Below are 20644 nucleotides of genomic sequence, written 5' to 3'. Positions count from 1 at the left end.
CCTCAGCCTTCTCCAAATCCAGGGTAGCCAGTTCTCCCGATAGCTTCTGGAGAGGGCCCACATTGCTCTTAGTCTGTCTTTTATTTGCAGTGTACCTATAGAATCCCTTAACATCCCTAGCCAAGTTTAATTCTAACTGGGCCTTAGCTTTCCTAACCTGGTCCCTAGCTTCCCGGACAACATCCCTGTACTCTTCCCAGGCTGCCTGTCCTTGCTTCCACTTTTTATAAGCCTCTTTTTTCCCTCGAAGTTTCCTCAGCAGCTCCTTATCCATCCAAGGAGGTCTCCAGGCCCTCCTGCTGCACTTCCTTCTAGTTGTGATGCAACACTCCTGAGCTTGTAGTAGGTGATCCTTGAATATCAACCAACAGACTTGGGCCGGCCCTCCTGCCCTCTAGGGCTATATCCCATGGAACCTTTCTAAGCAGGTTCCTGAAGAGGCCAAAGTCTGCTCTCTAAATAGATAGCTCCACCATGCAGGATTGACCCACTCAGGCCCAGATGATGAAGATAGTCACAAGAACAATGTCTTTTTAGGAGAAATGTCATCTTAGGGTGACAGAGTTTACAAACAACTGAAGCTTTCCCAGGGCTTCAGAAGAGTCTGTCTGCTAACATCAGGAATAACACCCTCAAGAAGTCATATCTGCATTATCGCATGAGGCTGCAGTCATGTCTGGGTCACCACCAGGGAGTTTTTGTAGCCAGAATCTGACATCTTTTCCACAGGACATGACAGTGACTGAGGAGTGGGAGGGGAAAAACATGAGCCACATGCAATGGGGTAAGCTGGAAGACTTCAGCTTTGTTGCACGCTGATGAAAAGGGCACCTACTCCCTGTTCATCAGGACAGGGCCAAAATGTTTCTGCCACAGTGGATCTCCTTGGCCAAGTCATCCCACAACATGGTCAGAGGTGGTTTTAGGGTAAAAGGAACCTCTGGAGGTTGTTTAGCTCAACTTGTTATTCAAGGCATGCCTCTGAATAATAGCAAGTTCTCTCATCCAAGGATGTGGATCCAGAGCCCAGTGATATGTTTAGTTATGTGATGCAAACACATGATATGTGCACATCGCTGGTGTGCATTTGCACAACTTCAAGTAAACTTTACTCCTTTCTTCCTTTACTCCCAATGACATTAATCAGTATGACCTCCCTCTCCCACCACAGGTTAGGGAGTAATGTTTTAAGATCCTATCTTATACCCCTCTCTGCACTTCGATGAGCACACCATTACCATACCCATTCATGAAACACCAACCCAGACTTGTGTGATCCTTCAGTAACTTTGCTGCAGGCTCAGACATACTATCTGTGCTGAGACTGAAGGGCAAAAAAGTTGAGAGAAGACACAAAGTGAGCAGAACAGTGTCCTTATAGCTCTGGTGAAAGCAGTCAGGACACCTTTGACAAATCGCACACGGAATTTCATACACTGAGAACAATCTGGCTTTCCAGTTTCCATGAATAAAGACTCAAACCACTCTGGGAGGCTGTCCAGGCAGCAGCTCAGATGTGCAGCAGAAATCAGGTCAATCTGCTTTTCAAGTGACATCAGAACCTTGAACAAAGCCAAGCTGGTGTCATTTCTTATCCCCAAATCCTGTGTGCTCTTGTATGTCTGTGTGCATAACGTGCTTTGCTTTTCTTAAGGGTACTCTCTAAGCCAAACCTATTTTAGGATTCTCCTCAAAACACGGTAGTTTAGGTCCAGTTTTAAGACTAACCAAAGTTTCTACATAGGGCAAATTAAAACTGACATCTTGGGACACAGTCGTCAAGATGAAGTCTGCTTGAGTACCAGCGGTATTTCCTGGCCCAGAGAAGTGCTTTTCTGCTTCGTATTCCTACAGTCTCCAGAATGGGCTATGTATCCATTATGCCATTAATGAGAGCAGCAAATTTACTCCGTTTGCTTTACCACACTTAGGAAAATCAGCCCTCGCTTGCGGAGTCACAACTCCACATCCCAGGAAAAAGCCTTGCACTGCATCACAGTTGCTTTTAGGAGGCCTGGGAAGACAGTCTGAGCTGGGGTAAGACAAGCTGTCCCCGTGCTGCTCGCAAGACTGGCAATGCTCTGGTACCTTTGTTCTAACATCAAGAACAGGGAGGGAAGGGCTGGTGACAAAGTACACCCAGGAAGACTGCAGTGTACCATCTTAGCAGATAAATGTGCTGATACAAGTGCTAAATTTATCACACCTGATTAGGGGTTTAGTGCTTCCATAGTTTAAACATTAATATTTGCCTATTTAAGCAATGTGCCCTAGTGCAGCCTGTCCACAGATGTAGTCACCATGACTGAGTCTGGAGACTTCATAAGTGCTCTGGGGGAGTTTGGGCTGTATCAGAAATTTCTGGTACTACTCATCTCCATCTCCCTACTTCTTAATCCTTTCCAAATGATTGGCCAAGTGTTCATGGTTCTGGATGAGCCTCATCACTGCAACACCAGCTGGATCCGTGCCATTGGCCCCAACCTGACAGAGGAAGAGCAGCTGAACCTCACCCTGCCCCGGGATGCGGATGGGGCATACGAGCAGTGCTCCATGTACTCGCCGGTAGACTGGGACCTCGACTCCATTGTGGCTTATGGCCTGAATGCCACGGAGAAGTGCAGCAGTGGCTGGGTGTACCCCTCAGCACAAGCACCGTCCCTCCTGACCGAGGTCTGTAATCACCTTTTGATGTGCCGGGGATATGGAAGGGAAAGGGTGGGCATATCTTGTCCTGTAGTTTGGTAAGCCAGTGTCAGCTATGGTGCAGTCAGACTGAGATTTACACCAGGCACTGGGGGACCTTGGCTCCATCACACAGACTGCAGCTTTAATAACTGGGAGGTCGTTGCAGAAGGACCATGATGTAGATGCACAGGGGGACCTTAGGCAGAGGTCATGGGGGTGTGAGTCTAACGCATGCTCTGCCCACCATCCCTCCCCTTTCCAGTAACCAGGCCCTTGAACCCATGATGTATCTTGCCTGGAGTGACATTCTGAGTCTCCCTGCCACAATTTCCCTTTTCATGGCCTGGTTACATCACCTTTTCCATGAAAGATATTTGCCTTCCAAGGGCTTGCCATTGATATTTCTGGGGCCTCCAGAGACACTGAGGGCTGTTACAAGACATTCCATAGACCAGACAGTTGAGCAAAGGATCTGTCTGTCAACATCCCCAACTCTTCCCTCTCTGGACATCTGTTCCCGTCTCACCTTCCCTCAGTTCTCCCTCCCTCCCTTCTTTCCTCATGCCCAGCTCCAGGACTTCCTCACGAGTTCCTTCTCCTGAGCTGAAACCAGAGGAGAGAGGCCAGCCTCTAGCATTTACAAAGTCTCCTTGGGGTCCCTGGAGCACTGTGGCCATTTCACATCCAGCTTCTCAGAGGCTTCTCAGCAGCTGTTGCATCCCTTCCCACTCCTGCACCAGTCCTCCCTTATGAGAGAAAACAACACTGCCCTCCTCCTCCTTCCACCCTGCCCTGCCTTAGCAGCCAGAGGGAAAGCTACCAGGACTCTTGCACCAAGGTCATACTTTAAGCAAAACTTGCCAACCAGGAGGATCCCTTGAGGATTCCCAGGCTGGAGGGGAGTCCTACAGGTCCCAGCACACGAGAGATGTGCACCACAATGAAGAGGCAGGCTGAGAACCTCATACGCTTGTCCCACCACTGGTCTGTGTTCTATGTAAACACCATGGAGGTTTATGTCTTTGTCAGTGGGTTCTCTGCTCCCAAGGGCTGGAGCAAGAGCTCAGGCACCCACCTCCTGGATCCACCATGGACCTGAAGGGCTGCCAACCCTCAGAAAGCAGCTGGAATTTGTCAAGAGCAAAAGCTGCTGTGTTTTCTTCCTCCAGTTTGACCTGGTGTGTGACAGGAAGGACCTGAATGACATCTCCCAGTCCATCTACATGCTGGGGCTTCTCCTAGGATCCATCATCTTTGGGCCACTGAGTGACAGGTAAGAAAACACAGACGCCTTCTCAGAGTTATTGCCCGGCACCCAGGGAGAGGCCAGTTAACTGTTCAGGATGTCCATGCACTTGAGCATGAACTACTCCCACCTTGCCTGAGCAAGGGTGTCTGGGGCCACCTGATACGTCTGTAGATGTCTGAGGGCTGAAAAGGGAAGGAAGCAGATACAGCCTTATGAGGGAATCCCTCAGGAATCACACTTCTAGCCCCAACAGGTGTCTTAGCTACCCAAGAGTGTCTCCAGGAACCCCAGAAACCTGAATTCTGGCACAGAGTTGGACCCACATTCACCTATGTCAACCAGACTATGTTTCTCTCTTTCCTGTTGCTCTGCTCAGCTTATGGTGACCAGGACCAAAGTTCTCAGCTCCTTAGAGGGCATGGACACACAGGGGACATGGAAGGGAGAAAGGCACAGCATGTGTGCAGGGTGCCTCATAGGGGAACCAACAACACAGTCCATTTCAGTTCTCAAGAGAGAGGCCTTGGGGGTCCTTCAAGGGCTGGTTCCTTTTACATCATTACCTTTGCCTTTGCTAGCACTGTGGTGGTTCTAAAGTAGAGATGTCCTTTTTTTTTTGCCAGTTATGTCTGGGAACATAAAAGGAGTTTTGCTCACATGGAGGTCAAATCTCCTCTGGTGTGAATGGTTCTTAAATAACTTTGTATTCCACACATCCCCATGGGATCTCTCTAGATGCCAACTGTGTCTTCCCTCTTCTTCCACAGAATAGGCCGTCAGCCTGTATTTCTGATCTGCATGCTCATCCGTGGCTTGTTTGGTGTAGGAACTGCCTTTGTGCCCCATTTCTATGTGTACATGGCCTTCAGATGTGTCGTGGGGGCTGTGGAGGCAGGCATTATGATTATTGCCTTGGTGCTGGGTGAGTAGGGTGCTCTTGCCCTGAGGCAGAAAGACGTGGCCTCACAAGATGCAATAACAAAAGACAGTGCTTCACGTTTTGAAAAGGGTGACACTAAACTTTCGTTCTTCTTCTCAGCTACAGAATGGGTCGGTGTCTCCCATCGGTCAAAAGCAGTGCTTATTACTCACTGCTGCTTCGCCATCGGTCAGATGATTGTCCCTGGCTTGGGTTACGGTATTCGCAACTGGAGGCTGCTGCAGATTGCAGGATCTGCTCCTGTGTTTGCTCTTTTCTTCTACATCTGGTAAGCAGGAGCAGGGCAGAACTTCCTGAAGACACGAGAGCAGCGGGTGTTGAAGGGTGGCAGTGAGGAGGTATCAGCTCAGGAGCAGGCTGGGCCTTCCCCATTAGAGTATAGGTGATGAAGGGACTTCTGCAGACCTCAGCACATCTCCTTGGAACACTGGACCTCTGAGAGCAGCAGCTGCTTTGCTGCAGGCCCTCAAATATGGCCTTTGAAGCCTAAAGGTAGAGTATGTAATGCTCATTGCTTGCAGGATGTGGTAACAGGGAGGTGGGCTGTGGGAAAACCCAGCAGGTCTCAGCAGCATCTCTGCATTTCATCCCCTTGGCAGGGTGCTCCCAGAGTCCGCTCGGTGGCTGGTGATAAAAGGCAGGATAGAAGAAGCTAAGAAGGTGCTTCAGAAGGCAGCATCCATCAACAAGCGCACCCTCCCACCGGAGCTCCTGGAGCAGGTACCTGCAGGGGCTGCAGAGCTGCTTTCCTCTGCGCTTGTGTTTGTAGCAGCCCTGGACACCCTTCCATGTTTATGCCGTGGACGCCCTTCCGTGGCCACTGGAGATGATTTGGGGATGGATGGGGGTGACTCCAGCTTCAGCTGCGCTGCACCCAGACAAGGCTGGGGAAGAGGCTCAGCTGCTGTTGGTGACGAGCACGAGGTCTCTGTTCAGTCTGTGGTTTCCCATGCACAAGTGCCCGAAGGGGGTCACCTCCTTGCCCACCCCAAAGCCCTGCACTTCGGAGATGTTCGTGCCCAGGAACCTCTTGCTCACCAAAGCAGTGCACTGGGCACGCAGAGCACAGGCACAGGAGCCCAGCCCCAGTGAGCCTCCTGCCCTCCCAGAGCAGATCAGGGTCACAGGCGTGTCCCACTGGGGCTTTCCTTTGGCTGCAGATGGAGAGGAGCCCGCCGGGGGTTTCCTTTGCCTGCTCTGACTCTGCCTTTCTGCATCTGGCAGCTGAAGCCCGAGGCTCAGCCCAAGCCTGGAAGCACTCTGGATCTCTTCCGGAAGAAGCACCTGCGGAAGGTGACTTTAATCATGACCTGCACCTGGTAAGATGTGTCCTGGTCCCCTCTTCCCAAGCTTCTAAGGGAAAAAGAGATTAAGGGTTGACAAGAACTGTAAATTCACTTCATTTGATTTTTGGGGTCACATTTATGACTTTGTGTTCATCTGCCGTCTTTCTGTCTCCCCATACTGAACCAGATCTACCTCATCTGGCATGGGGAGAAGCTGATTGTTCACAATACTGTGGGTTTTGTGAGAAAGGCTGGAGGTTTTGGCTACCCCTAGGACTTGGGGTATTTTTCTGTCCCCATAGAAGTTGTGAGTGCAGTGTAAAAGTTACTGACCATGTGGGGATCTATATTGTTTATCTCATGTAATTATGTCCCACAGAATTGTCACAGATGATGACCAGAAGACAGAGGTTTCTGGGAGTTTGAATGCATTATGTGTGGTCTGATCCCCCTTGTTTCTGAGGATAAACCCATAGAAAATACACCTGGCTACATGTTCTATTCCACTTTAATTTCAGGTTTGCAGACAGCCTTGTCTACTATGGGCTGAGCCTTAATGTGTCAGGTTTTGGTCTGAACGTCTACCTGACACAGCTTGCCTTTGGAGGGGTAGAGTTACCAGCTCGATTTTCCTGCATTTTCCTGCTGCAGTGGTTTGGGAGGAAGAAAACCCAGGCTGTTCTCCTGCTGCTGTCTGGCCTGATGTGTCTCGTCATCACTGGCATCCCTGAAGGTGAACAACTTCTTCACTTCCCAAGAGCACAGCCAGGCAGAGCCCCAGCCAGCTCTGTCCTGGTTCAGATCCATCTTCCCAGCCCGGCTGGCCACAGACCCACAATCACTAACAGGGGCTGAGCCCCCAGTGTGCTGGCTTCCTCTCTGCATGGCTTTCTCTTCCTTCAGAGCTATGCCTAGTCCTTCCACAGCTCCTGGCCCTTGGCAGGCAGTGTCCATTATACACTGCCAACCACTATAGACACTACCACTTCCTCTCAGGAGGCTGTAGCAGAGGAGGAGTTTTAAAAGCCACCATGTCTCCCTTCTTTAGACAAAGATGAAAAAAATGCCCCCCTCACCCTTACCTGTTTCTGCCTACACATTGCCACATTCTATACCCTCACCCTCGTTGCTGTGCTAGCACTGTGAATAATGATGAAGGAAAGAGAAGGGCTGTACTATGCTTTAAATCGCATGAATGTGATATTTCCAACTGAGCACTCCCTGAAGACCTGTAGTCGCTCAGTGGCTTAATTCAGTTGCAGATTTAGAAAATTCCCATTGTCAGGGTTCTCTTTGTCAGTTGTGCAGATGGTACTTTCCAGATAAGGGTGTGCTAGGAATGATTTTCAATGGGTTAGGTGGTAGATTAGCTTGGTAAGCCCATTAGGAAGGGCTGCCCTAATAAATCCCACTGCAGAGAATTTTCTTCCCAACCGAACCTTATCCATGGAGATCACAATGTAGGTCTCTCCTCCTCCCTTCAGACCAGCCCGTGGTGACCACCATCCTGGCCACCATCGGCAAGCTTACAGCCACAGCCTCCTTCTCCACTTCCTACATCTACTCCGCAGAGCTCTTCCCCACGGTCATCAGGTGAGGTCTCCCCATGCACCACAGCCTCCCCCTGCCATGGCTGGTGGCAGTGCCCACTTGTCCCCATGGCTGCACTCAGCCCATAGTGCCCCATGGGATGGTGCCCCCTGCCCGCCCCTTGCACTGCCCCTCGCTCCCCAGGCAGACTGGCGTGGGGCTGTGCTCGATGTCGGCACGGCTATCGGGGATCATGGCGCCCTTGATGCTGCTGCTGAAGCGGTACCACCGGGCCATCCCCATGGCCGTCTTTGGCAGTGTCACTATGGTGGTGGGGCTGCTCTGCTTCCTGCTGCCCGAGACCCGTGGCACTGACCTGGCAGATGACATGGGGCTGGAGGACATCAAGGGGGCAACTCCCCAGATGAGGTGGGTACTTGGAGCTCTGACTGTAAGGCCAGAGGTGCACATTTAAGGCAAAGGAAATAGGTCAGAAACCAGGATGGAAACCACATCATCTCTTCCTCTCTCCTTCTTGTCTTCAGTAACAGGAGTCTGGAAACTTTGTCCAAGACAGACACCACCAAGGTTGGAGCAGACTTGGAGAAGAACAACTACAAGTTCTCGGAGAGCAAGTGATGAATGGACAGGCACATACTAAAGGTCTTGTCTAATCCAATCTTTCTTGAAGCAGACCCATGAGGCATTGCTGTCCAGAAACTGGCCTTTCAGATGATCAACAAAGTATTTGTGATTAGAGGGAGAGGAGATGTGTGTTACTCTGTGTTTGGAAACAATGCACTTCAGCCTGTTTCTGAAGCCCAGTCTGTTATGCCTGGCTGCGTGAGTCCTCCCGACGTGTCTCCCAGTCCTTTGCAAACTTGTACCCGTGGAACCATCCCTGTCATGTTTCACAGCAATAAAGAATCGCCAGTAGAGTGGTAGTACTGGGCAAGCGAGTGCCGGGCTGTGTCCCTCCTGCACTAGTCGCTCGGGTCGTCGGTCCGAGCCCTCACATTTGATCAGGATGTCACTGCAACCCTGTCACACACATATTTAGCTTTTCTTTCTATGTGGTGTTGAAGTTGAGTTTCTACATGAATAGTATAAATTATACTCCGAGTTTGATAAGAGACACTTGTAATGCAATATGTGAATAATAAATGGTGTTGACTTTTTTTCCTACTGTTTCACAGTTGGCCTTTGTAACTGCTATTGGCTCTGGAGTGTTTTCTACACAGAAATTGCAAGTCTGTAATTTAGCACGCAGATGGAAACGTGTTTTGTTTCCATCAGCCACAAATAATGCAGAAACAGAGCAGAATGACTGAGTTCAATTAGGACTTTTTTATTTCCAAGTCTTCAGATGGATGATTTATATTGCTTTTCTCTACCAGCAGCTGTGGAAGCTTCTCAAATTGTGTGGTGTATGCTGCAATTCTTAGTTGCCAGCTTGGTTTAAACCACGACACAGTTAAACTGAGTGGACATCTGGACTACTCTCCCCAGTCACGGTCAGCCTTTAACAGTGAACTTGGTTGGTTGCTACCCATTTACCCACAGTAGTTTACACCACCATGTCATCCAGTGTCACACAAAAGAAGCTTGGCTTCCTCTCCTGCCTTACTTGTCTGCAAGCAGAGAATGTATTTGGCACCTTTTCATGCAGCTATCTCTTCAAACCACAGCACTACTCTTGGTCAAAGAAGAAGGCTGGTCACTCAGGTTTGTAGCACCTTTTTGTTTCTGACTGCTTTGTGCTATAGTAAATGATGGTTTGAAGGCTGGGGAGTCCCAAGTGCAGGCCAAGCATGCTTGGAGGTGATGATACTCATCTTGTGTTTTGTCTGCGGTGCACAAAATCTCTCCAATGTTACATTATACCTGGCCGTGGCTGTAGATAGGGCAGGGCATTTGCAGGATCTGGGCTTTGGTGCTGAAGGGCAAAGAAGCTGGTGAAAGGTCTGGAGCACAAGGGGAGCTGAGGGAACTGGGGTTGTTTAGCCTGGAGTAAAGGAGTCTCAGAGGAGACTTTATCACTCTCTACAACTGCCTGAAAGGTGGTTGTAGCAAGTTGGGTGTCAGTAACAAGTGACAGGACAAGAGCAAACAGCCCCTGGTTGTGCCAGGGAAAGTCAGATTGGATATAAGGAAAAATTCCTTAAACAAAAGTGTTGTCAAGCACTGGAACAGGCTTCCCAGGGTGGTGGTGAAGTCACCATCCATGAAGGTATTTAAAAGACATGTAGATGGGGCACTTAGGGACAGGGTTTAATGCTGGACTTGGGCATGTTAGGTTAATGGCTAGACCCAATGATCTTAAAGGTCTTTTCCAACCTGAATGACTCCATGGCTCTACAAGTCCATGATTCATTGCGGAGTCAAGAAATGAGCATTAATGCTGCTTCTCCTCACCTCCTCAACCATTCACTGCTGGATCCCTTCCTGCAAGCTTTGCTCTTGAGCATGAGGAAGAAGAGGACAATGATGTCCTCCAGTCAAGATGCAAGGTCCAGGACATCATCTGACATCCAGAAATTAGGGTTGCAGCATGGTTTATTGATGTCACTGTCACCAAGGATGCGCTGATTGTCTCAGTGGTCCCCGTGGGGTTCCTCTGGCAACAGGAAGAGCTGTTTCACTCCATAGGTCATCACCTCAGGGAACAGGGCCAGGCCAGGCTCTGCTGCCCCTCCATGCCTTAAAATGTCACTAAATACCTCTGGCCCCACCTGACCAGCTTCTTCAGCAGTGGGGGATGTTGTGATACATAGAATCATAGAACCTGGGTCTCCTCCAAGGAGGTCGAGAAGTTATGACCTGAACACAGACAAATATCAGTGAGGGTGTAAATGCAGGAGCAGGGACTCACTCCTATGTATGATATAGGAGGGCCTGAAGAAGACTTGGATATTTACTGATATGCCTTAGCAAACCCTTCACAGTGCCCCTGGCATTTCCTCACCACTTCAGCACCTTCCCACAACTGGCCCTCTAGTCGTGGCTTGGTAAGCTACTTCAGTAAGGTCTTGCATCTGAATTTCCCAGTTAAATCTTGTTACCCTATTTTGTCCTCACCTTCTCTTCAACCTTTTGTCTCCCTCCCCTGGGCTATAGAGTCGCCCTATTTCCCTTATCCTTTCAGGTCACCTAAGGCACTTTTTACCCTTTGTCCATAACCTCAACATGATAAAAGCCCAAAACATCCCATTGTATGTATGTAAAAGTGTGTTTGCATTCTCACATGCTATGCCACCACACCTAGATCAACTCTGTTGTGAGCACTATTTATTACAGTGCAAGACCATGGGTGGACCAGGTAGCAGCAACGATAAGACAAGGTAAAACCATTGAACAACCTCCCATTTCTGCTGAGCAGGTCAAAACAGTCATAAGTCAAAACAGTCACGTGTTTTGCACTATTCAGGTACTCCTCAGCCAAAAGTGGTCTTCAAACTGATCAGGTGCAGTGGTCTAAAAAAAGAGAAGATGAAATGGATCTTCCTTCTGCTGGTGGCACAAATGAGGTGGAAGCAGAAGTACCTCAGATGTGATTGGACGCCTTTATTTATGAAGCTGGCTGAAACAGCATCAGAGCAGACCTCCCCAAAGGAGTTGTGGTTCACTCAATATCTTGGAGCATTTTGCTCCAATCTCTTCTGTCGTGGTTTAAGCCCAGCCAGTAATTCAGAACCACACAGCCTCTCGCTCACTCCCCCCTTTCCTCCCCCCATTCTCAGAGGGATGGGGAATTGTCGTGGTTTAAACCCACTCAGGTAACTAAACATGACTGCTACTGCTGAACCCAGGACAGGAATCAAAAGAATGTAACTCCCATGGGTTGAGATCAGTACAGCCCAGTAACTACGGTATAACAGAAATCACTACTGCTACCACCAACAATAATAATGACAAGGGAAGAGAATACAACTTCTCACCACCCGCTGACCGATACCCCTCCCAACTGAGCAGTGAACTAGCCCTTCTGGGTGACTGCCCCCAGTTTTACATCCTGGGCATGATGTGCTGTGGTATGGAATACCTCTTTGGCTAGTTTGGGTCAGGTGTCCTGTCTCTACTTCCTTCTGGCTTCCCCTCTTCCCTGGCAGAGCATGAGACTCACAAAGTCCTTTGTCAGAGTAAACATTACTGAGCAGCAACTAAAAACATCAGTGTTGTCAGCACTGTTCTCAGGCTGAGAGTCAAAAACACAGCACTGCACCAGCTACTAAGAAGGAGAAAAAATGACTGCTACTGCTGAATCCAGGACATCTTCCCCCAGCCTTTACCCTGAATGCCTTATTTTCTGTAAAAACCAGAAGGAAGCAGCCCACAGCCTTCTCCAAGGAAACAGTGCCCTTGCGCAAAATGCTAGACACTGAAGAGAAATCACTCCCTCTTGCAAGTGTGAGATTGTTTTCAGTGTTGCATCTGCTCTGGCCTTCTCCTCAGTGAGCACAGTACCCTGCTGCAAGTCTTTTCAGTCCCCAGGCAGGTGTCTCACTTGGACAAGGATCAGAGCCTCACATTCTTGAAGACAGGACAGGAAAAAGGAAGAGACAATGATGCCTCTACCCCATTTGCTTTCTTTTTGCCCTTTGTCACCGTTTAACCCCAGCTGGCAACTCAGCCTCACACAGCCACTCGCTCACTCCCCTCTGGTGGGATGGGGAAAAGAATCAGAATAACAGAAGTGAGAAAACTCATGGGTTGAGACAAAGACAGTTTAATAGTAAAGCAAAAGCTGTGAAGACAAGAAAAGCAAAACAAGGAATTCATTCACCACTTCCCATCATGAGGCAGGTGTTCAGCCATTCCCAGGAGAGCAGGGCTCCATCACACCTAATGATTACTTGGGAGAACACATGCCTGATGGTGACCACCCTTGTAAAATGTCCGGAAATGTCCACAAAATGTCCATTGAGTTCATGCAGTCCATGACTTTGGGCTCCATCTGTTATGGTCACTCATAAGGACAGGAGAAATGGTGTGTTGAATGGAGTTATTAGGCACCAAAGACAGCCCAGGTTCAGGTCACTGCCACACTTGCACTGCTTCATGGAAGGATCAGGTGGTTTCTGCTACAGTAATTCCTATAACACACATCTCAAATATGGGGCTACAACAGTTTAGATGTAATTCCATTACAATCCCCACCCCGGACCCTTTGGACCACACCATAATATTGCAATGAATTCCTTTCCTCGCCCCTGATGCAGCTCTGACTTATCCATAGACCACAGTCCCTTAGGGGTGTACCTGCTCCAACTGAAGCTATATCAATGAGGCACAGTTTCTCCAGAGGTATTCCTGCTGTGGCATAGACTTATCCACAGCTACAGTCATTTTGAGGTTCACCTGCTCCAGCATGGCTAAAGTGCCTTCAGAGAGATACCTGCTGCAGCATGGCCTACCCATGGCTACAGTCCCTCTCTGCCATTGGATTATCCATGTCTCATACTTTGATGTGCTCCAACATGACCTCATGCACAGCCACAAACGCTTAAAGGTGTGCCTGCTGCAGCATGGACTTACCCACAGCCAGAGATGCCTCAAGGTGTACCTTCTCCAGCATGGACCTATCCTTGGGCTACATTCCCTTCAGACGTGTACCTGCTGTGGCACTGACATAACCATGGCCACAGCTGTCCCAGCTGTGTCCCCTCCCAACCCCTTGTGCACCCCCAGCCTGCTCACTGGTGGGGTGAGGAGCAGGAAAGGCCTTGGCTCTGTGCAAGCACTGCTCAGCAGTAACAAACACATCCCTGTGTTATCCAGCACAGATCCAAATCACAGCCCCATACCAGATACTATGAAGAAAACAAACTCTATCCTAGACAAAACCTACACACCCTTACATGAAAAGCATCAGATTTTCTCCAGCAACAGCACTGTAGAACACCAGAGAGCACACAGTGCCTGAGAACAAGCCATAGGGGGAGAGGCAAGAAAGCAAAAAGGAAAGGAAAGACGAGAATTGGCAGTGATCACTTAAGAGGTGGTGGTGTCCTGCAAATGGAGACCCTGCCTGTCCCTGGTGCTGGCACAGCACTAGTTGCCTTCAGCCAGAGCCGCTTGCAGGCCCAGCTAGAACTGAGTGCTCTTTGTGTACTCATTGTCTTGGCCACCACCTTTTCCTTTCACATGTCCATTTTCAGAGCTGCTGTTGGCATTTTCACAGACCTAATGAAAGGGAAAAGAGTTTAAAAGCAAAGAAAGACCCATTCTGAGCTGATGGCAGCCTTCTCTGAGACACGCAGCCCTTAGCAACCTGGCTTCCCACTGACCACAGGCTCTGTGCCCCTGTTGGCACCCTTCTCCCAGCAGTATAGCAAAAGTATTGGGATGCAATTCCACTCAGTCCCATGGGGAAGGGAGGCTGGGAGATACTGGAGTACAAAAGCCAGAGAACATGGCTATAAGGCACCAAACCCTTCCCTGGAGAGGGCAGAGGGAGGCAAGCGAAAAACCAGCCATTCCTGGAGTCTTTCCACCCCATGGACAGGGATGAAGGGGTGACCATCATGGGCAGGGTTATGGGGCCCCCATCCCTCTCTCCACAGTGGGGCAGCCCCACTCTCTGCCCTCCCACCACTGTAAGCCTCAAAGAAACCCCCAGCCCATGCAATGCTGACAGCCTCCCACAGCACTGGTGCCCCACATCCTTGCCCAAGAGGCAGCACCGGCACCACCGGGTCCTCACCTGGGCTGGGGGGCAGCCATCCCTTGTGTCATCCGCCAGGTCAGTGCCGCGGGTCTCGGGCAGCAGGAAGCAGAGCAGCCCCACCACCACAGTGACACTGCCAAAGACGGCCATGGGGATGGCCCGGTGGTACCGCTCCATCAGCAGCATCAAGGGTGCCATGATCCCCGCCAGCCGCGCCGACATCGAGCACAGCCCCACACCAGTCTGCCTGGGGAGCGAGGGGCAGTGCGGGGGGCGGGCAGGGGGCACCATGGGCTGAGTGCAGCCATGGGGACAAGTGGGCACTGCCACCAGCCAAGGCAGGGGGAAGCTCTGGTGCATGGGGAGACCTCACCTGATGACCGTGGGGAAGAGCTCTGCGGAGTAGATGTAGGAAGTGGAGAAGGAGGCCGTGGCTGTAAACTTGCCGATGGTGGCCAGGACGGTGGTCACCACGGGCTGGTCTGAAGGGAGGAGGAGAGAACGCTGCTGTGGAATGATGGAGGTCCCAGCACCACTCAGGGCTGGAGATTTGGGAATGTGTGGCAACAACTGCATCACTTGTAGAGAGCCATCACCTCTGACAAAACCTGAGCATGGTCTGAGGAGCAGCTCTGGCCTAGGTGCCACCTTCAGCTCACTTTGCATCCATCAGCTCACCTCCCCACATATTCATTTTCCCAGAGGACAACTGTGCTAATAAGGGGCCTACTGGCCCCAGCTCTGCCTTCTCCTGTCACAATTGTCAGTGAAAGTTTGCTGACCACAGTGGGCTCTGGGGAGTGAACCAAGTCACTTGTGGCCATAGCACCAGAGACAGCTGAAACCCTGAGGGAGGTGAGTCAGTCTGGTTGGGAGGACAGGACCTGCACCAGCAAGGGAAGGACTGGAGCTCTGTGCCACCCTGTCCCAGAGGTTGTCCTCTCAGGTGGAAAGAGATCATTCACCTTCAGGGATGCCAGTGATGACCAGACACATGAGTCCACTCAGTATCAGGAGAACAGCCTGGGTTTTCTTCCTCCCGAACCACTGCAGCGTGAAGATACAACCAACACGGGCAGGGATTTCCACTGCTCCAAAGGCAAGCTGTGTCAGGTAGATGTCCAGACCAAAGTTTGTCACATTCAGACTCAGCCCGTAGTAGACAAGGCTGTTCACAAACCTGAAAGCCAGGCAGGGTGGCACTGAGCATATCTATTGGCCATGAGCAAATACAATAGTGATGTTCAATGACGACATTTTGACTAAGCCATGGCATTTGCAGGGGGACATAAAACTAAAATACCACAGGACTGCCAAAGCTGGAATGGCCCTAACCTTTCCCAAAAACAACACAGCATCTTGAATAGCCAGAAACAGAAAAAAACACCAATAACACCCAAAAAAACCACAAGGAGAAATTGCAATTATCAGTAACCTTCAATCACTGCTTTCCTTTCCCTAGAAGCTTGGGAAGAGGGGACCAGGACACATCTTACCAGGTGCAGGTCATGATTAAAGTCACCTTCCGCAGGTGCTTCTTCCGGAAGAGATCCAGAGTGCTTCCAGGCTTGGGCTGAGCCTCGGGCTTCAGCTGCCAGATGCAGAAAGGCAGAGTCAGAGCAGGCAAAGGAAACCCCTGGCGGGCTCCTCTCCATCTGCAGCCAAAGGAAAGCCCCAGTGGGACACACCTGTGACCCTGATCTGCTCTGGGAGGGCAGGAGGCTCACTGGGGCTGGGCTCCTGTGCCTGTGCTCTGCGTGCCCAGTGCACTGCTTTGGTGAGCAAGAGGTTCCTGGGCACGAACATCTCCGAAGTGCAGGGCTTTGGGGTGGGCAAGGAGGTGACCCCCTTCGGGCATTTGTGCATGGGAAACCACAGACTGAACAGAGACCTCGTGCTCGTCACCAACAGCAGCTGAGCCTCTTCCCCAGCCTTGTCTGGGTGCAGCGCAGCTGAAGCTGGAGTCACCCCCATCCATCCCCAAATCATCTCCAGTGGCCACGGAAGGGCGTCCACGGCATAAACATGGAAGGGTGTCCAGGGCTGCTACAAACACAAGCGCAGAGGAAAGCAGCTCTGCAGCCCCTGCAGGTACCTGCTCCAGGAGCTCCGGTGGGAGGGTGCGCTTGTTGATGGATGCTGCCTTCTGAAGCACCTTCTTAGCTTCTTCTATCCTGCCTTTTATCACCAGCCACCGAGCGGACTCTGGGAGCACCCTGCCAAGGGGATGAAATGCAGAGATGCTGCTGAGACCTGCTGGGTTTTCCCACAGCCCACCTCCCTGTTACCACATCCTGCAAGCAATGAGCATTACATACTCTACCTTTAGGCTTCAAAGGCCATATTTGAGGGCCTGCAGCAAAGCAGCTGCTGCTCTCAGAGGTCCAGTGTTCCAAGGAGATGTGCTGAGGTCTGCAGAAGTCCCTTCATCACCTATACTCTAATGGTGTACTCTAATCAGCCTGCTCCTGAGCTGATACCTCCTCACTGCCACCCTTCAACACCCACTGCTCTCATGTCTTCAGGAAGTTCTGCCCTGCTCCTGCTTACCAGATGTAGAAGAAAAGAGCAAACACAGGAGCAGATCCTGCAATCTGCAGCAGCCTCCAGTTGTGAATACCGTAACTCAAGCCAGCCAAAATCATCTGACCAATGGCGAAGCAGCAATGAGAAGTAAGCACTGCCTTTGGCCGGTGTGAAACACCGACCCATTCTGTAGCTGAGAAGAAGAACAAAAGTTCAGGGTCATCCATGCAAATGACTTTCCCTGTGTAAACTCCTCCCTTGGAGAAGAGCTCCCATGAAGGTAAGGACAGGAGACCAGCAGTCAGAGCTCTGGCATTAGTCACACATGCAAATCACCTTTGCTTTGTAAGATGCACCACCTCTCCTTATCATCAGGGTGTTCTGGTCCTCGGCAGGAGGACATGAAGTGCAAGTACGTCCTCTCTGCTCTTAATAACCACAGAGCTGCAAACTGAGGCAGGCCTGGGGCCCAAACCCATCATGTTCCACAGCCACTGTGCTCTCTCGCTTCACTGACCTCCTGAACTGGGAGGCTGTCCCCTTGCCCCACTCTGAGCACTGGCATGGGAGACATGCTCCCTATGGCTCTCACTTAGGGTTAAGGAGATGCCAAAGTGCCAAATATAGTGCAGAGAAAGACCTGTCCTCATAGCAGTGTTTTTCAAGTCATACATGATGACATTTATGTCTTTACAGAGCTTTCCTATCACGTCTTGAGGCCACATATGTCTGCCTCAGCGCATAAGCATCCTACTCACCCAAGGACAGCATCGTCATGGTGATCCCTGCCACTGAAGCCCCCACGACACATCTGAAGGCCATGTACACATCAAAATGGGGTACAAAGGCGATTGCTACCCCAAACAAGCCCTGGAGGAACATGGAGATCAGAATGACTGTCCGGCGGCCCATCCTGGAGAGGAAGAGGGAAGACACAGTTGATATCTGGAGAGGCCCCATGGAGATAAAGAAGAGCCCAATGGGTTACACAGTGACTGGTGATAGGGCTCACTTAGACTAGACTCTGGGTTGCCATGTGAAGCACCCTGCACACACACTGTGCCTTTCTCCCTTCTACCTCCTGTGTGGCCATGACCGCACAGGACCTCAGGGCTTTGGTCAGGGTCCCTGTGAGTGAGGAGCAGTGACAAAACACACAGGGTGCAGTGCCTAGAAAGGCTCAGAGCAGCATGCTGGCTCTACACAGGCCCTGGACCTTTGCTGTGGCTGTGTTTCCTCACCTGTCACTCAGTGGCCCAAAGATCATGGATCCTAGGAACATCCCCAGCATGTAGATGGACTGGGAGATGTCATTCAGGTCCTTCCTGTCGCACACCAGGTCAAACTGGAGGAAGGAAACACAGATGCTTTGATCTCAACAGGCTGCAGGTGCTTTCTGATCCTCCCTCCAAGGATGTGAGTGCTCATTGCATGTCCATAGGACACAGGTCAGTGGTGGGACAAGCCCATGGGGCTCTCAGTGGTGCCCCTCTCCCAAGAACCAGGACTTGCAGGACTCCCCTCCAGCCCAGGCACCCCCAGGGGAGCCTCCTGGTTGGCAAATTTTGCGTAAGTGGGACCTGGGACAGAAGTCCCAGCAGCTTCCTTCTTCTCCTGGAGTGCCTGCCCTCCCAGAGGAGAAGGGATGAGTACAGCACTGACTCCTGGGCCAAACAGTTTCTGTCAGAGGGATGTTCTGCAACCACCAGGACCCAGAGGGCATCTATAGAGTCACATAGGAGAGATCATGTATAGGAAGTACAAGAGAGGTCAGAAAGCACAGGAAGAAGCTCAGCACTGCTCACTGGAGCACTGTTGCTGAAGCTCCTGTTGCATGTTAGATGAGCGGCTTCGCAAGCTTTCCTGTCCTTGTTGAACCTGGCACCTCCACACCAGGAGCAGTGAGGAACTCATGCCGTTTGCAACAAACAGCCTGAGCTGGAATCATGATGCAGAGGTCCTGAGGCAGGCACCCCACCGCTGCTCACCATCACAGCTCCCCAGCCTGCATGCGAGCAGAAACTAAGCGCTGAGCTCTGCCTCCTTCCCCTGGCCAGCATCTGAAGCACAAAGCTGTGCACAGGGACAAGTTGGAAGGTTACCTCTATCTGCAGAGAGGCATGTGGGGCAAGGAGACCCAGAAAGTCCCACCAGGAATGATTCTTCTCTCCGCTCTGTAATGAGCCACAGGCAGAGAATGATTACTCTCTGCCTGTGGCTCTGCTGATACCTATATCACAGCCTGCTTGCCTGCAACTACTCCAGGACCACAACAGGGGGCTGGGTGGTGGAGCCAAGGTCCCCAAAATACACCCGATGTTCATCTCAGCCCAGCACCAGCTTTGACTGAACTGCAGGACAGGGCAACTCTCTCACCCCCTCCACATCCCCGGCACATCAAAAGGTGATTACAGACCTCGGTCAGCAGGGATGGTGCTTGTGCTGAGGGGTACACCCAGCCACTGCTGCACTTCTCCGTGGCATTCAGGCCATAAGCCACAATGGAGTCGAGGTCCCAGTCCACCGGCGAGTACATGGAGCACTGCTCGTATGCCCCATCCGCATCCCGGGGCAGGGTGAGGTTCAGCTGCTCTTCCTCTGTCAGGTTGGGGCCAATGGCACGGATCCAGCTGGTGTTGCAGTGATGAGGCTCATGGGGAACCATAAAAAGCTGGCAAAACTGGTGGAAAGACAGAGTGAAGCATGGAAGCAAGGTGAGCAGCACCAGCCATTTCTGAAATGGCCCAAAATCACCAACTGCTTTCAAAATCTCCCCGACGCCCGACATTGGAAGCTGTATCTGGAACAGGACAGTGCTGGAACAGACTGTCCACAGGGCTGGAATTAATGTTTAAACCTAAGATAAGCCCTGCAGTCGTAGGCAGCCACCACAAATATGTGAAGTCAGGACAGAGTTAATGCCTGATGTTTTACCTGTCCTAAGTACACCATGTAATATATTAATCATCTCTGTGCCACCCACAAGCATAGGGTGCTGGCTGGAGCAGAAGGACCCCTGTTTCATGGAACCTGCCTTCCAGGGCCTGGTGTCATTGACAGGAAAAAAAAAAAGACTCATCTCCAAAGCAGCTGTGAGCACTGCGTTTGCTGAATCAGTGAGACAGTCCCCAGCAGTTCCACTCAGGAAAGCAAGGTTCAGAGAGACTGAAACAGCCCAACGCGATGAAGAGCTGGGAAACTTCTAAGGGAATAAAGGGAGTGATGCTAATGGACAAGCAGAGCTGCAGATGAGGAAAAGCAACCAGTCGGCTGTGGTTCCAGGTGACAGGGGTCTCCATTTCCTTCAGCTTCTGCAGCCTCCCTGTACAACCACAGGCAAGCCATGCATGGGATGCCACTAAATCATTTAATATCTCCCCGGTGCCTGACCCTGGCAGCTGTATCTGCAGAGACAAGCTTCCCTGGGGCTGAATCCCATACCTAAACCCAAGATAAGCCCTGCAGCAATAGGCAGTCATGGATATGCCAATATGAAGACAAAGCAATGCTCTTGGTTGGGATTTGTACTCACACTGCATTCCCATTAAGTGAAACAAATTTCAAGAGGCACACACCATCCAGGGGAGGTTCCTCTCCAGCTGGAAAGTCAGCAGCTGGGGGGAGATACAATCACAGAATGGTTTGGGTTGGAAGGGACCTCAAGGCTCACCTTGTTCCAGCCCCGCTGCCACAGGCAGTGACAGCTTCCACTAGACCAGGTTGCTCCAAGCCCCATCCAACCTGGCCTTGAACACTGC

General features: G+C 51.0%; 2 protein-coding genes across 6 annotated transcripts; one reads left to right on the top strand and one right to left on the bottom strand.

The window, feature by feature from the left end:
- The first annotated feature begins 1228 nt into the window (after nucleotides 1-1228).
- Nucleotides 1229-8875, top strand: LOC130593265 (solute carrier family 22 member 13-like). 5 transcript variants are annotated; one of them, XM_057398287.1, is made up of 10 exons: nucleotides 1229-2673; nucleotides 3858-3961; nucleotides 4705-4859; nucleotides 4977-5145; nucleotides 5477-5597; nucleotides 6102-6196; nucleotides 6682-6896; nucleotides 7648-7756; nucleotides 7898-8122; nucleotides 8239-8875. In XM_057398287.1, exons 1-10 carry the CDS (start codon nucleotides 2302-2304, stop codon nucleotides 8330-8332), a joined length of 1659 nt encoding a protein of 552 aa, XP_057254270.1. In that variant the 5' UTR covers nucleotides 1229-2301; the 3' UTR covers nucleotides 8333-8875. The 5 variants fall into 5 exon arrangements, 4 of the variants coding, with proteins under 4 accessions (XP_057254270.1, XP_057254271.1, XP_057254272.1 ...); XR_008970771.1 differs by lacking the exon at nucleotides 7648-7756 and having other exon boundaries at nucleotides 7902-8122; nucleotides 8239-8301; XM_057398288.1 differs by lacking the exon at nucleotides 7898-8122.
- Nucleotides 8876-13466: 4591 nt separating this feature from the next.
- On the bottom strand, nucleotides 13467-19782 carry LOC130593264 (solute carrier family 22 member 13-like). Its single transcript, XM_057398286.1, has 10 exons — nucleotides 19303-19782; nucleotides 18128-18231; nucleotides 17645-17799; nucleotides 16911-17079; nucleotides 16456-16576; nucleotides 15857-15951; nucleotides 15326-15540; nucleotides 14734-14842; nucleotides 14397-14607; nucleotides 13467-13876 (listed from the first exon to the last, which is right to left on the bottom strand). The coding sequence occupies exons 1-10, from the start codon at nucleotides 19672-19674 to the stop codon at nucleotides 13781-13783; spliced, it is 1647 nt and encodes a 548-aa protein (XP_057254269.1). The 5' UTR covers nucleotides 19675-19782; the 3' UTR covers nucleotides 13467-13780.
- Nucleotides 19783-20644: the final 862 nt, after the last annotated feature.

The sequence above is a fragment of the Pezoporus wallicus genome, unplaced genomic scaffold (genome assembly GCF_028554395.1).
Source record: "Pezoporus wallicus isolate ANWC-B61680 ecotype Strahan unplaced genomic scaffold, APGP_CSIRO_Pwel_v1 contig_7237, whole genome shotgun sequence".
NCBI lineage: Eukaryota > Metazoa > Chordata > Aves > Psittaciformes > Psittacidae > Pezoporus > Pezoporus wallicus.
The sequence above is the reverse complement of the archived record's forward strand: the minus strand, read 5'-3'. Positions and strand labels throughout refer to the sequence as shown.